Here is a 16,485-nt window from a genome sequence, read left to right as displayed (position 1 = left end):
GATCAACCACTAGGCTGACCAGGCTGCAGCCTGGGGCGCTGGGTCCCGGGGGGCGCGGCACTGTGGGTATTTTTTTTTTTTTTTTCTTCATTCATTTTTTTTTCCGGGGTGGGGGAGGGGGGGGGTCGCCGCTGGGGGTCGCCGCAGGGGGGGGTCGCCGCGGGGGGGTGGAGGGCTCAACGATCAAAAGCATTGGTGGTCAGTGGTTAGCAACACACTGCCCTGCATATCTATAGGGAGGGGGGGAAACTGCCCTGCATATCTATAGGGAGGGGGGGAACTGCCCTGCATATCTATAGGGAGGGGGAACTGCCCTGCATATCTATAGGAAGGGGGGGGAACTACCCTGCATATCTATAGGGAGGGGGGGAACTACCCTGCATATCTATAGGGAGGGGGGGAACTACACTGCATATCTATAGAGAGGGGGGGGTAACTACCCTGCATATCTATAGGGGGGGGACTACCCTGCATATCTATAGGGAGGGAGAGGGTGGACTGTCATGCATATGTATAGGGAGGGAGAGGGGGACTGTCATACAAATCTATAGGGTGGAAGGGGGGGGCTGCCATGAAAATCTATAGGGAGGTAGAGAGGTTGATATGTATGAAGGAGGGCAGAGGAGGGGGGCTGATATATGTGACTGGGGGAGTTTTGATGTGACGGGGGGGATAGCTAGCTAGCAGAGTGGAGGTAAGGAAAATAGCTGCAAGGGGGATGGATGCAGGGTGGGAGGTAAAGAAAATGGCTGCAGCAGGGGTTAAGGAAAATGGCTGTGGGGGGGGGGGGGGGTTGTGGTTAAGGAAAATGGCTGCAGGGGGTATTTAAAAAATAGAGCAGCTTTGGGGGGCAGAATCTCATGATTGTGTGGTGGTCACATGGGTGGTCTCAGCAATCACTAGAATACTAAATATTAGTGAGATGGGGCTGGTAGAGGTTTGTATTTGATTGACAACAAATATTCAGATATTGCTTATATATGCCTGTCCAATGGGGTACTTTTAGCTGGCCATAATGGAGTGGTTTGTTTTAACTAAAGGGCCTAATCATTCAGGGTTTGCATTATAATACATTTTTGCATTTTCAAAAAAGGACGCCAACTTTCCAGAAGCCAGCGAGAGGATAACAAAGTTGCAAGAGAGAAGAGCAAGGACAGGTAAGAGACAATGGCACAATCTGTCTAAATTTGAATGCTGGAGAATACACCTGAACATTCATATTCAGGAGTGTTCCTATACACCTATATATTCGGAGGAGGGGGGGGGGGGCTGCGGCCGTATTAGCCTAGGGCGGCCAGAACCCTTAATCAGGCCCTGTCTCCGAGGAAGGTTAGAGTAATAATTCAGCAGATGAGCATATAAAGGATGTGCCTCCAAGTTGTAAAGTGAATAACCCTTTTGGTCAAAATTTGGTGATTTTATGCCATACTTGCCAACTCTCCCGGATTGTACGGGAGACTCCCGCATTTTGCGAGAGTCTCACTGACTCCCGGGAGAGTGTGGCAATCTCCTGGATCTGCCCACTTCCTTGTGAAGTGGGCAGAATTAGGTCCCAAATGCCACGATTCCCGGTGAATCGCTGCGTTTGGCCCCGCCCCCCGCTCTCAAATGACGCGTTTGCGTCATGACGTCACGGAGGGTCGGTCCAAATGACGCGCATTTTGGAGGCCCGCTCACCCATCATGCCCACCTCCCCGCAGGCTCCCGGATACCAACATTTCAAAGTTGGTAAGTATGTTTTATGCTACTCAAGGCGCCAAACTCATATCCAACTACTCATACCAACAGATCTGCCCATCGTCCAGCGAAAAGTTATTAGCATTTGCAAATGAATATCTTCATAAACATCTCTGACATTTTGACATCATAGTGTCACACAAGTGAAATAATCAGTCTACAAAATATTTTTTTTTACATTTTTGATTAAATGGGTTAAATGTATTATCAGACAAGTTAACCAACACAGGAGAGTTTGTGGGTCTGGAAGTTTACCCTCTCAGTGATTACAAATACAAACTCAGATTAAACAGCTGGTATTTTTATGTAATTTTTGAGATGCAGTTTTTGAAAAGATCTCACAACTTTCATATAATATCACAGATCAATCCAATAAATGACAAACCTTCTATTTCTAAATCTGTGTCCCAGGTGTTTTGATTTTCCTTTGATCTAACAAAGTCCTCAGGGTGCTGTTCTGGTGTCTCATCCTCTTTTTCTTCGTTTGAGTCTGAAACATCAGCAATTTCCTGCTGCCCATCTTTTACAATCACATGTCTTGCTTTGGCTGACCTTATCACAATCTAGAAAAAAGGATGCAATGCTTTATTCCAGTGGAAAGATATGTCTGTCTCCTGATTATCGTCCTAAATCCTTAAAGTACTAATATGCATCTTCACTGCAGAACTTTTTGTCACATTTTGGAACACCATTTACCAGGGGCTGGGCAGGGGGCAGGGGGCCAAGCCCATACTGGGCTGCCTTGGACTGGGTCACTGGGCTACCTGCATTTTTTTGGCAACCAGCGTCTCAGTTCTCTGCTTCCGGTGTCTAGCTGGTGATAGTGCTTTCACAGTACACTAGTCTAGTATAAACTATGTGAATTGACCTGCTGTTGTGACCCGGACCGTTATTTGCTGTTTTCTCCTGCCCCCGAATATTGCTTGTTATCTGGATTCGCTTTGACCAGTTCCAGTCCTAACCTTGGCCTGTTTGCTGAATTTAGCCCTGAAGTCTGCCAGCCATGACCTCAGATGGTATTAGGCTGGGTACACACTACAGAAAACTTTCTCCTGATGCGAAATCTTTAACGATTTTACCAACGACAGAAAAAAAAAAGAAGAAAAAAAAAAGAGAAGTACCGGTGAGCATGCCGATTCATGTGTACACACTATACACGTTTTACACTATTTACCTTCAGATTTATGCTCTTCATCTGTCATAACCATCAGCTGAAAAGGCTGTGACTGCACACTCCATAGAGATCTATGGACACTGCTGGTCCTGAAGCATACACACTGCAGGATTGGAACGATATCGTTCCATCATTGAAAGACATTTTTAGGACAGTTTAACAATCAAATGAAACAATACGATGTGCTTTGAAATGATAATCGATCATCATTCAAGTGTACACACTAATGCGATATCGGGCCGAACGGTCGTTTAACATTCAATTGGCCTGATATTTGGCTGAAAACACTGTAGTAAGTACCCAGCCTTACCAATTATTGTATTGTACGCAGCCAGCCCCCAGCATATTGACCTCACTACAGATCTCAGTCTACCCTGACTTTAAGCCTGTATCTCACTGCTCTTATCTACCTCCTTTTGTGTCCTGTCTACCCTCTCAATATTGTGCTTAATAAGCCTCTACTACCACGCATTAACACCTGGGGGTATTTTTGGAACATGTTGCGTTTCTTGGAAAGCAGGCTGTTATAGGCGTAGTCTTTGTGAAGAACATTCTAGGGCGGCAGTTCCCAAAGTGTGTGCCGCGGGCCAGCCATAGAAAAAACAAAGAACACAAAAACTTACCAATTCGCGCGGCGCCGGGACCCAGCATCCTCCTCTCTCTCACAGCTTGTCATTCAGTGAAAGCTGCGTGAGAGAGGAGGATGCTCGGTCCCTGTGCCGTGCGGATTGGTAAGTTTTTGTGTTCTTTGTTTTTTCTATGGCTGGCCCGCGGTAGAGGGGGCAGAATGAGAGGGAGCGTGACAGAGTAGGGGGACAGCTTGAGAGAGGGCAGAGGAGGAGGACAGCGTGACAGAGGAGGGGGACAGCGTGAGAGAGGGCAGAGGAGGAGGACAGCGGTAGAGGGGGCAGAATGAGAGGGAGCGTGACAGAGGAGTGGGACAGCGTGAGAGAGGGCAGAGGAGGAGGACAGCGTGACAGAGGAGGGGGACAGCGTGAGAGAGGGCAGAGGAGGAGGACAGCGTGACAGAGGAGTGGGACAGCGTGAGAGAGGGCAGAGGAGAAGGACAGCGTGACAGAGGAGGGGGACAGCGTGACAGAGGGCAGAGGAGGGGGACAGTGTGAGAGAGGGCAGAGGAGGGGGACAGCGTGAGAGAGGGCAGAGGAGGCGGACAGCGTGACAGAGGGCAGAGGAGGGGGGACAGCGTGACAGAGGGCAGAGGAGGGGGACAGTGTGAGAGAGGGCAGAGGAGGGGGACAGCGTGAGAGGGGGCAGCGTGAGAGGGCAGAGGGGGCAGCGTGAGAGGGCAGAGGGGACAGCGTGACAGAGGAGGGGGGACAGCGTAAGAGAGGGCAGAGGAGGAGGACAGCGTGAGAGGGGCAGTGGAGGAGGACGGCGTGACAGAGAAGGGGTCAGCGTGAGAGAGGGCAGAGGAGGGGGACAGCGTGACAGAGGAGGGGGGACAGTGTGAGAGAGGGCAGAGGAGGGGACAGCGTGAGAGAGGGCAGAGGAGGGGGACAGCGTGACAGAGGGCAGAGGAGGAAGGACAGCGTGACAGAGGGCAGAGGAGGGGGACAGCGTGAGAGAGGGCAGAGGAGGGGGAAAGCGTGAGAGAGGGCAGAGGAGGGGGACAGCGTGAGAGGGGACAGCATGAGAGGGGGCAGCGTGATAGGGCAGAGGGGGCAGCATGTTTTTTCTATGGCTGGCGTGCGGCAGAGTGAGAGGGAGCGTGATAGAGGAGGGGGACAGCGTGACAGAGGAGGGGGACAGCGTGAGAGAGGGCAGAGGAGGAGGACAGCGTGAAAGGGGCAGTAGAGGGGGACAGCGTGACAGAGGAGGGGGACAGCGTGACATAGGGCAGAGAAGGGGGGACAGTGTGACAGAGGGCAGAGGAGGGGGGACAGCGTGAGAGAGGGCAGAGGAGGGGGACAGCGTGAGAGGGGGCAGCATTAGAGGGCAGAGGGGGCAGCGTGAGAGGGCAGAGGGGACAGCGTGACAGAGGAGGGGGGACAGCGTGAGAGAGGGCAGAGGAGGAGGACAGCGTGAGAGGGGCAGTGGAGGGGGACAGCGTGACAGAGGAGGGGGATAGCGTGAGAGAGGGCAGAGGAGGGGAGACAGCGTGACAGAGGAGGGGGACAGCGTGACAGAGGAGGGGGGACAGCGTGAGAGAGGGCAGAGGAGGGGGACAACGTGAGAGAGGGCAGAAAAGGGAGACAGCGTGAGAGAGGGCAGAGGAGGGGGACAGCGTGAGAGAGGGCAGAGGAGGGGGACAGTGTGACAGAGGGCAGAGGAGGGGGGACAGCGTGACAGAGGGCAGAGGAGGGGGACAGCGTGAGAGAGGGCAAAGGAGGGGGACAGCGTGAGAGAGGGCAGAGGAGAGGGACAGCGTGAGAGGGGGCAGCATGAGAGGGCAGAGGGGGCAGCGTGAGAGGGCAGAGGGGACAGCGTGAGAGAGGGCAGCGTGAGAGAGGGCAGAGGGGGCAGCGTGAGAGAGGGCAGAGGGACTGGATGCAGAGGGGGCAGTGTGTCTGGGGACAGAGGGGGCAGAGTAACTGGATGCAGAGCGGGCAGAGTGTCTGGATGCATTGTGTCTGGATGCAGAGGGGGCAGAGTGTCTGAATGCAGAGGGGGCAGTGTGTCTGGGGGCAGAGTGTCTGGATGCAGAGGGGGCAGAGTGTCTGGATGCAGAAGGGGCAGAGTGTCTGGATGCAGAGGGGGCATTTTTGCATACAACTAAATAGGTATTTCTGTCCTGACCTAAATACTTATTACAATTTTTTGACCCAACTACATCTAAAACAGGACTGCTCAGTAATTATTTTGGAGGGGTGCCTTGAAAAAATTATGGAGACTCTAAGGGTGCCGCGAACTGCAAAAGTTTGGGAACCACTGTTCTAGGGGTTTATTATCCCATCAGATATTGCCCTATCAATTTTGAGCTCATCAGTGCAGGGTACAAGGTTGCTGTTTAGTGTATGGGGCACTACTAGAGACAACCTAACTGAAAAATGAAAAAAGTTTAGAACGCCATTACTCTCTCCTAATTCTTCTGGATCTCTCGGCTGCATTTGACAGAGTTGACCACTCTCTTCTCATACAAACGCTGCAATCCCTAGGGCTTCAAGACACTGTTCTATCCTGGTTCTCATCCTACCTCTCTAATCGCTCTTTCACTGTTAACTTCTCTGGAGCCACCTCTGCTCCGCTTTCCCTATCAGTTGGAGTACCACAAGGCTCAGTGCTAGGTCCTCTGCTGTTCTCTATCTATACTGCTTCTCTTGGAAATTTAATAAGTTCCTTTGGCTTTCAGTATCATCTCTATGCGGATGATACCCAAATCTATCTATCTTCTCCTGATCTCTCGACATCTGTGTTGTCCCGTGTAACTGACTGTCTTTCTGCCATATCATCTTGGATGTCCTCTCGCCAGCTTAAACTTAATCTTTCTAAAACAGAGTTAATAATATTCCCACCCACCAACAAGAGCATACCTGACATTTCTATCTCTGTTGATAACATGACCATAAATCCCACCCCACAAGCTCCCTGCCTAGGTGTAATCCTTGACTCACACCTATCCTTTGTTCCCCACATTGACTCTCTATCTAAATCCTGCTACATACATCTAAAGAACATTTACAGAATTTGCACATATCTCACGCAAGACACTGCAAAAACCTTAATTCATGCACTTATCATCTCCCACATTGACTATTGCAATTCCCTACTTACTGGTCTACCCAAAAACAGACCCAAACCCCTACAATCTATTTTGCACGCTGCGGCAAGACTGATTTTCCTTGCAAATCATTATTCCTCTGTTGAATCACTCTGTATGTCTCTACACTGGCTGCCTGTTTTGTACCGAATCCAATATAAAATACTCTTACTAACCTACAAGGACATCAACAAAGCTGCACCAACATACATCTCCTCCCTTGTCTCAAAATATCTCCCAACTCGGCAACTCCGTTCTACACAAGATCTGCGTCTCTCATCCACCCTCATTACATCCTCCCATTCCCGGTTACAGGACTTTTTTCGGGCTGCACCCACTTTATGGAATTCTCTCCCTCGCACAGTAAGACTCTCCTCTGGTCTACAAACTTTCAAGCCTTCTCTGAAAACCTACCTCTTCAGACAAGCTTATAATATTCCTCAGCCACCCTCTTAACCTCGCTACCTTTAGCCTGTTACACAATTTTTTACACAAGACAACTACCCCCTGACCAACATTGTTGTGTGACGGGATCATTTAGCTTATGAGTCACTTTTACCTTTGCCCTGGCTGGGCCATAATGCAAAATGTAGACTTAACCTCATGTGTCAATCTCCCATTGTCCCATAGATTGTAAGCTTGCGAGCAGGGCCTTCTCACCTCTTTGTCTGTTTTACCCAGTTTGTTTATTAGTTTATTATGTTTGTCCCCAATTGTAAAGCTCTACGGTATATGTTGGCGCTATATAAATAAATGATGATGATGATGATGAGTAAACAAATCTGTATTTAGGTGGTCTTAGCATTTGAAAGTATCATATTCAGTGTACCAGTGAGTATAGCACTGAATCAGAGAGCTGTTTATTTGCATGCAGAAACTATGGAGAAGCTTTAAAAGTCTCCCTCACCTTTTTCATTTTTCAGTAAAGCTGCCCACACCTAACCTGGTCTTGCTGCTTGAGATAAGAGTCAAATGATCTGTTGGCCACACATGTCTGGTTTCTCTTCAGAGCACCCAAATATTTTGCCTATCAAGGGGCCAGGCCACTTTTTGCTTCATTGCAGCCTGTTGAGGTAAAACTAGGTAGTCACCTAGGGCACCTAAAACACTTAAAAAGTGACATAATGACACTCATGTGGTACTTAATAATCCCCACATGGCCCCCACAAGGAGCTCTGCATGCTGACATAGCGCAGAAACAGCCAGAAGTGGCCTGCTGCTGCTCCTCAGTGTCAGCGATGGACTGGGAGAGAGGTGCTGGGCTATGATGTCCCTGCACAGTGCCTTTCTCCCAGACACAAGGGAGAGGAGACGTCACCCCTTTCCTTCCCATCTGCTAATGTAAGAGGCAGTGGGGGTTGGGGTGCCATCTTGGAGGGGGTCACCCTTACTGTACATACAGGCCCATAATGGCCATCTTCTGACTGAATTGTTTACATACACAGATTTATTAAACCCTGTAACATATTCACATATCAAAAGCAGCATCTTCAGACCTGAAATGCTGTGATGTGACAGGCAAGGGGTGTGTCCTGTTTACTTTTATGTCTCACTATGGGAGCAGATCAGCAATTATGAAGACTGCCATTACTGCCATGTCCCACCACCCTCAGTGTAATCTAATGATCAAGACCAATGCAAGATTAAATAACTTGGCGTTAAAATGGCATCTCTGTATCTGTTAAATAAAATTTATATTATACCCCATTCACACTGCCTAAAAAACCCGGGATTTTGCTGGGGCGAGCTCTGATGAACCGGGTTGAGGCTCAGTGTGAAAGGGGGTCAGTGCAAAATCCAGTGTCTGATGACCCGGGAATTAGACCCGGGACTTTTGAAAGGTTATTCCCGTGTTAGTCCCTTGTTAGTGAACAGTGCGACCCGGGCTTTTCATACAAAAATACTAACAAATAAAATAATAATAAAATAAAATAACACTAACAGATCTCGTCATGATTAAAGCAACGCTGTGAACAGTCATCACCCACTTTGGCCTCATCTTTCTGTGCAAAAAATAAAGTCCCCTTTAAATGATCTCACCATTTTTCAGCTAATCAAAACCCCTCTTGTGTTGACTGACACTTATTGCCAGGACAGACCCGGGTTCAGTATGAACGGGGTCGACCTAGCTGGGATGCTCTGTGACACGGCAAAAACCCAGCTTGAAAAACAGGGGATATTGCAGGGGCGGCAATGTGAAACTGGTATTAGTCTGCATTTCTGGTCTTTGTGTCTTGTTTCCTGGTTTGGCCCTGCCCCTGTGCTACACAGTTGTTTTTTTTACAAACAGGAGCCATCTCAAACTTTTATGTGTATATATGTATATTAGAGATGTTCACTGACCCCTGTGTTCTGGTTTTGGATCTGGATTAACTTCGTGTTTTAGTTCTGGTTTTGGATCCCGATTTTTTTTGTAAAATCCCTATTTTCTTTTCTAAAATCACATATTTTTGCTTTTTTTCCCCCTACATTATTATTAACCTCAATAACACTAATTTCAAGTCATTTGCAGTCAATTTTGACCACCTCACAGGTCACAATATTATTTTCATACACTTTCAAACAAAGACTGCAGCGACCTGGCTGTACGCTAAGCGACAGAGCAATCACACAAACACGGCAGTTCCTAGCACATCTAGAAAACATTGCCACATAGCGGTGGCAGAAAAGAAAAGTGGTGCAAGATAGACTTGTCCTTGGATCATGAAATCAGTTATGGTTCATTTGATCGCTCCACCCATTTCTTGGATAACTGTGGTAATTCTACAGCTAATACATGGCGATGAGCGTTGACCCCCCGGGATGCGTGCTTTTATCAGACCCAGACCAATCCAGGGTGCCAGACAATGCACTAAAAAGAGCCATTGTAATTCACAGCAAAAAGCAAGTTCATCATTGAGCTTCGAATCAGCCAAAATTCCCCAAAAAAATATAATATAGTTAGTTACCTTTGACGTAAAGTGCAGATTGCAAACACTTTGTGCAATACTGATGAAACAGCAGGAAAGTGGAAGGTAATACATATACACATCTATTTAACAGGGCCGTAACTACGGCTGTGCGACAGGGGCGACCGCCCAGGGCGCAACGCTGAATGGGGGCACAATTTAGGAATATTTTAGGTTCATTTGGTTACAATTGAGGGCTAGGGGGGCGGCATTTTTCTTTCTCGCCCCAGGTGCTAGAATTCTAAGTTACGGCTCTGCTATTTAAACATCCATGCTTACATTACTGTGGCTTTACAAACGCTACAAACGGCTAGACAACTGTTGCCAGGATTTGGGTAAAAATAATTCCACACATAAGAGTTGAATTTTTTTGGTCTTATGCCCAGGCATGACTATGGCCTACTTCTTATCACGTGCAAGAACTGCTTCCACTGGGGCAGGACTTACACAAACAAAATTAACCTAATCAACATCCTCATTAGCGCCCTCGTCAGCTACACAAATATTCCCCTCATCCTGTTGCAATTCCAAAGTGGCGTCCTCAATTTGTGTATCACTGGCTCCACTTGGGCTGTTCATGTACATATCTGCAGAAATGATGAAAGGGGCCTTCTTTATGGGTACACTATCAGACAGGTCAGGATTACACATAGCACTCGTGGATAGACTCTCCTCAGGGATTTGTGTCCTTTCTGAATCTGAACATACATTTTCCTCCAATGCCTTACTGTTTTCTTCCAGCTCGGCTTTTACACGTAAAAGTATTTGGACACCACTTTTGGAGTCTGAATGACAAGGTCTTGCTTGGTCATGATTGACCTTACAAGAAGATGCCTCAGTGTAAGTTGTAGAACTAGCACTTATAGAGAAAGGCAAAGGCCTCATTCTTTCCTTGCCACTGAGTTTGTAGAATGGCATGTTGGCAAATTTATTTTTTTCTGCAGATAACTTTGCCTGGATTACAGGTCTTTTTTTCTTACAAACACTATGCACTTTAACATAGACTTTAGCAGATGAAAGAGGGATTACTATCATCATGACTGGTGCCAGCAGCTGCTTGGTGCTCCTGGTCATTTATGTACTGCTGTGAATCCATTTTGATAACACAGTACAATGTCACTACAGATTAAGAACAACACTGCCAGCCCTATTATTTGTATTTCAGCAATTACAATTAGCAATGGAGCTCTCCTCTTTGTGTTTTACCTATATAACACAGTACAATGTGACTGCAGATTTAGAAGAGCAAGCCTGCCAGACCTATTATTTGTATTTCAGCAATGACAATTAGCAATGGAGCTCTCCTGAATATCACTGGAGACTTTGAAGAACATTGCAACCCCTCCTCTTTCTTTTCTACCTATGACGCTGCCCAACTGCACTAGAGCCTGCCAAGAACTGTGCTACCACTTCTGTGTCCATCTGTGAAATGGCGCTGCATCGCCGTGGAGGGCGGTACTTACAGAAGCCAAAACTCACGAGATCCGACGACGTAAGAATGATGTTTTGCCTCGTTTTCAATTCCGAGGGTGCACAAAAGTACTCTGATCTGCTAAGTGTGTTCGGTTCTCGGGGAACCGAGCCTGAGCATCTCGTGTGTGTGTGTGCGTGCGTGCGTGCGTGTGCGTGTATATATATATATATATATATATATATATATATACATACATATATATATATATATATATATATATATATATATATATATATATATATATATATATATATAAATATAAAATCCAAAGTGCTTATACTTTTCCCCATCAACTGGTGTTCCCCTTTATTTCCAATTCCTAGCCCTCCTTGTCATCTAGATGGATAAATACTTTATAACATGATAAAATCAATTGTGTTTTTATATATGATTTATATGGTTAATTCACTTGCTAATAGTTTTGAATTGCTAGTTTTAGGATATTCAATTAAAATTACTTGTTTATTCTATTACTGTGAGGGTGTATTCATAAAAACATACTATTTCATATTTAAACTGATATATGGAAGAGCAAAAGGTAAAATTAAATGCTCAATAACATCATCCACACCTTAAAATAAAACACAATTGACTTACTTTATCGTCAACACTTCCTCTGCTCAGGTTTGGAAGTGGTCTGCTAGGTGGTCTGCTTGAGATCCCCCCTATGCTGTACTGACTAGTGACCTCCTCCTCCTCAGCATCCTTTGCCTCTTCCACTGAAGGAAGCATTGAGTTGACGTCCATAGAAACTCTCTTGCTTAACACCATATTAAAATGATCTATGGGTTAGTACGCGAGTTATTAGTTATTACTAAAGGTGCTTTGACTGACACTGAACTAATTGCATGTATTAAATAGATCTAGTAAAACGTTTCCTTAAATAACAAACAAAAGCCTTTTACTCAAAATGCAAACAACTACGTGCACGGTCTTAAAACTGACTAATATAAGAGAAAAGATAATATGACTACATCAGATTTGTTTATTGTGAATACACTCGAACCTGCTGGATCAGTTTCTTCTTCAGAGCGACATCACTGCAGACCAATTAAAATAGGTGATCTTCGAACTCAACCAATAATAATGGATGGGCGGAACTTATCCTCAAGCTCGATGCATCTTGGCTTGTTGTACTGTTGTCATGGAGATCACTGCTTAGCAGTGATTCTCAACTATGAGAAAATGTTCACCCAGAGCACTGAACACTGAACTTTTCACGGTCTCTGCTACAGTAAATTTAGCCCATGTAGAATATATGTTTGCCTTTAGGGAAGAGTCCCTTTTATTATTAGCAAAGCTAAATTAAAATGTATAGTAATGTTTTCTTTCAAAACATTTCACAAAGGAAAACCAACATATGAAGCTGCAATATACATTTCTAACCAGAAATATAATTCAGTATGTCTTTGTTTATATCAAAATAGAGCAGCAGTGCCCAACCTTTTTTTTGTCTGAAGGCTACAGATGGTATTCATTTGAAGGGGGCCACAATAAAACTTTACTTGCTTAACATGTAAAATATGTAGAATGTACTAGAGGAAAAGAGAAGCCTCTTTGCAGCATTATAATACTTCAATATTATTAATATTATTACAAAATCCCCCCCTACAGTAGTGAGTGACCAATCAACAGGGGCGTGGTCATTCATGTAGTGGGCGTGGTCACAATAAATAGAAAGAGACCCATACCCCCTTCCCTATAACACATTTGCCCTCCCTCACTCTGTATTAAGACTACTCCTCATCTCTAGTTACACATTTCTTCACCTCAAGTGGCAGTACTACAGGTGGTGCAGGGAATGCGGACGCAGTGGTGCCTCAGTGAGCTGAGGGGGCACTGTAATAGAGCAGAGTAGGTGCCAGTGAGGCTAGAGTGAAATCACAGAGCTCCTACCCAGATTTTGCTATAGGGCAAGGTGGTGCCTGTTGCATCCCTGCCGTCACTGCTTCTATCTAATACATCCCCCCCCCCCCCACCACTGAAGCAAGACCAGGGGCAAATGCAGGATGTCTACAGGGGATTTTTGAATGCTTGCATGGGGGAAAGCCAGTGGTACTTGTATGGTCACAATACCATCTCAGGATGATGACATCTAAAAATCCCCATAGATTGTAAGCTTGCGAGCAGGGCCTTCTCACCTTTTTGTCTGTTTTACCCAGTTTGTTTATTAGTTTATTATGCTTGTCCCCAATTGTAAGGCGCTACGGAATATGTTGGCGCTATATAACTAAATGATGATGATGATCTAAGACTAAGAAACCAATTCTATACAAAAAAATATCTTTGATAAAAGAAAAAGTAACACAACATAAATCAACAATCAATATATGTGATGTAACAGCTCTGGACCACAAATCACCACAATAGATACACAGGTACCTATGGAAACCTTCGCCATGTATATACCTAAATATAAGAACATGCAAAGTGATAAAACCTCCAAAAATGTAAAATAGAAAACAACTATCATTCATAACACACTACAATGTAAATCAGAGCTAATAGCTTAAATGGTATCCAATATGACAATTATTATTCACAGGATTTGTAGGACACAATCATGGAGGAGGAGTCAGGGGAAGAGGAATGGGGGAAGCAGGAAAGGAAGATACATGAGGTCTGCATGGTGGCTAAGTGGTTAGCACTTCTGCCTTCCAGCACTGGGGACATAAGTTCAATTCCCGACCATGGCCTTATCTGTGAGGAGTTTGTATGTTCTCCCCGTGTTTGCTTGGGTTTCCTCCGGGTGCTCTGGTTTCCTCCCACACTCCAAAAACATACTGGTAGGTTAATTGGCTGCTAACAAATTGACCCTAGTCTGTCTGTGTGTGTGTTAGGGAATTTAGACTGTAAGCCCCAATGGAGCAGGGACTGATGTGAGCGAGTTCTCTGTACAGCGCTGCGGAATTAGTTGTACTATATAAATAAATGGTAATAATAATAAAATGTGCAAAATATATGGCTGTGCGCTGCCTTCTCTATGGCAGCAGGCAGTACGTGGTTCACAGAAGAATGGGAAGTCCTGCCGATGCTCCATGTTAGAAGGCAGGGCTATGCATTGCAGTAGTAGACTGCATGGCCCCTGCCATGCAGTGAAAGAAGGGGGTGGGGGGGGGGGGGATTAAAGGGGCGATCCACTTCATGACTGCCGGCATCAGCATCTGCCCATGTCTATCTCCACATTGTGCCTGTCCCTTTCTCTCTCTCCCTTTGTGTGCACGTCTCACTGTCAATTCATCCCACCAGCTCCCCATTTTTCTCCAATCTGCCTCCATAACCCACTGTCCTCTAGCATCACACCTTCTCTCCCCTCATCTTCCACTTCTCCTCTCCTCCTGCTGGAGTTTTCCATGTAGTAGGTAGAACCAGTACTGTTGGCTGCTGATCAGAAATAAGGTGAGCGATGTCCATATCCAACTCCACATAATTGAACCAAAAGATGGCAGGCAAACAGTGTAGACGAGCATCTGAATAGAATACTTTTGCTACATTATGGGGGAAATTCAATTGCCCCCAAATTTGTGTGGCGTTAAAACTATAACCGTTATTATGGTAGTTTTAACCCGGCTTTCTGCTCACAGCTCAGGGAGCTGCAAGCAATAAGCCGGCGTTAAAACTACCGTAATAATGGTAATAAAGTGCATTACCGTAATAACAGTAATAAGGTGCAGGGCGCGTTACTTTTACCCGTAACGCGACCAATTGAATTCCCCCCCTATAGGTCTAATTTATCATGCTCAAACACGCATTAGTGCACGCAATTCCATGACAGTGATTTTTTTTTAAACATTCCCTTTATTTGATCTACATGAAGCTCATCATTGTCACAATTTTGTGGATTTACCAAGTCCCTTACTTATCTTAAAATGACGAACGTTCAGATTGGAACAGAACCAGACTGCATTTATGAACACTAGATGTACTATACAGTGACTCATGGTGTGGTTCTTGTACATAAAAGTTCTTTTCAGTCCTTTGGTGTTGTACCACACGCTTTGTATGCCTATATGAGCATCAAAGTGACTGGTACATAAATCTTGTTGGTCCAAACATGGTTGTATTTTTTTGGTATTCTCTGCTGTCAGAATGATGAATGTTGCATATAGGCAACAGAAACGATACTGAACTGCACAGTGCATTTTACTGCTTTTTTTTTTTTTTTTTTTTTTTACTACTAAATATAGTATTGTACTTGCAGATAATGTGTGCTGTGAAAAGGGGTCTCAATATGTCAGTAATCCAATTAAACAAAATTCACACACGTCGAGGCGGCATTTTAGCTATTTATAGAGCAGCACTGTCATTTTCCCACACGTCGGACATGATGCAATCAAAATATTTCTAGAAGGGAGGGCAAGACGTATCAGCTGGCTTGTGTGCCCATTGCCAAACTACTAAACCGCCGGCTGAGGTTAGAAACCACAACTACAAAGCCACCATGAAAATACACGGAGAAGCTGAAAAATGCAATCCTTCCTTCAACAGACATTAGTAACGGCCCTGAGCCAACCCAAGAACTTCTGGAACCTGTCACCTGTACGGCTCCCCATTTAACAGACATTGGCAATGATTTTGATGGTAACCTAGGACAACGCTAGGACTGCAACTGTAGATGGACTGGTTAGCTTGAAACCTGCATATATATTGCTCCACAAATGAATACAGGCTATCTGCTGAAGGGACAGGATCACTTTACTTACAGGCAATGATACTATGCAAAAGAACGTGCTATTTATTTGGCTGAAACAGAGTTCTACTTCCTGTGCAAGTACTTGTGGCCCAGATTTCAAAACATCTCCAATTGTACACCAATCACGCAGGTATACTGTATTAGAGAGATCCTAGGGTTAAGTTGGCACTTACTTAGGTGAATCTATTGAAAACAATTTCTAAGGCATACTTGCCAACCTTTTAAAACTTCATTCCGGGAGATCCCGGGCAGGGGGGTGTGGTGAAATGCTGCATTTTGGCCCCGCCCCCTCGCAACAAAATGTCATTGTGGTCGCGGGGGGCGGGGCCAAAATGACAAGATTCACCGCGAATTGCCGCATTTTGACAGCAAGTTGCCGTTTGCGGGATACTTGCCTGCTCTCCCAGGAGTGCAGGAGACCTACCCGAATTTCGGGAGTCTCCCGGACATTCCGGGAGAGTTGGCAAGTATGACCTAAGGACTACAGAAATGACAAAAACCATTAAGGAAACTCAATGTACCCCTCCCCCCCCCCATCATGTTATGTCAGCTCCAGGCAAAACCAGCCCTGTGCTAGGGAGGATCTTACACTTCCCTTCCCAGTAGGGCCCAGGGTAATGTGTTACAAACAAATATTACATAGATTTGTAAAACCTGGGGGAGGTGAGTGGGGCTTACCCAGTCTGAAGATGTCCTCAGTTCCTATGGGGTCCCGAGATGGGATTTAAAAAAAAGACTAAC

General features: G+C 45.7%; 1 protein-coding gene across 2 annotated transcripts in view; it reads right to left on the bottom strand.

Moving 5' to 3' along the window:
* LOC142159852 (uncharacterized) overlaps positions 1 to 16,474 on the bottom strand; it is a 46,426-nt gene extending 29,952 nt beyond the window's left edge. Inside the window, exons 1-3 of one of the 2 annotated variants that reach the window (XM_075214671.1) lie at positions 16,423 to 16,474; positions 11,649 to 11,833; positions 2,123 to 2,300 (exon numbers count right to left, since the gene is read on the bottom strand). In XM_075214671.1, the coding sequence (XP_075070772.1) occupies positions 2,123 to 2,300; positions 11,649 to 11,822 (352 nt within the window). In that variant the 5' untranslated portion in view covers positions 11,823 to 11,833; positions 16,423 to 16,474. Of the gene's footprint in view, positions 1 to 2,122; positions 2,301 to 11,648; positions 11,834 to 12,057; positions 12,113 to 16,422 lie in introns of those variants that run through there. The other variant, XM_075214661.1, reaches the window with a different exon arrangement.
* Positions 16,475 to 16,485: the final 11 nt, after the last annotated feature.

This window comes from Mixophyes fleayi, chromosome 1 (genome assembly GCF_038048845.1).
Source record: "Mixophyes fleayi isolate aMixFle1 chromosome 1, aMixFle1.hap1, whole genome shotgun sequence".
Lineage (NCBI taxonomy): Eukaryota > Metazoa > Chordata > Amphibia > Anura > Limnodynastidae > Mixophyes > Mixophyes fleayi.
Note: the sequence above shows the minus strand (reverse complement) of the source record. Positions and strands in the feature narration are given on the sequence as shown.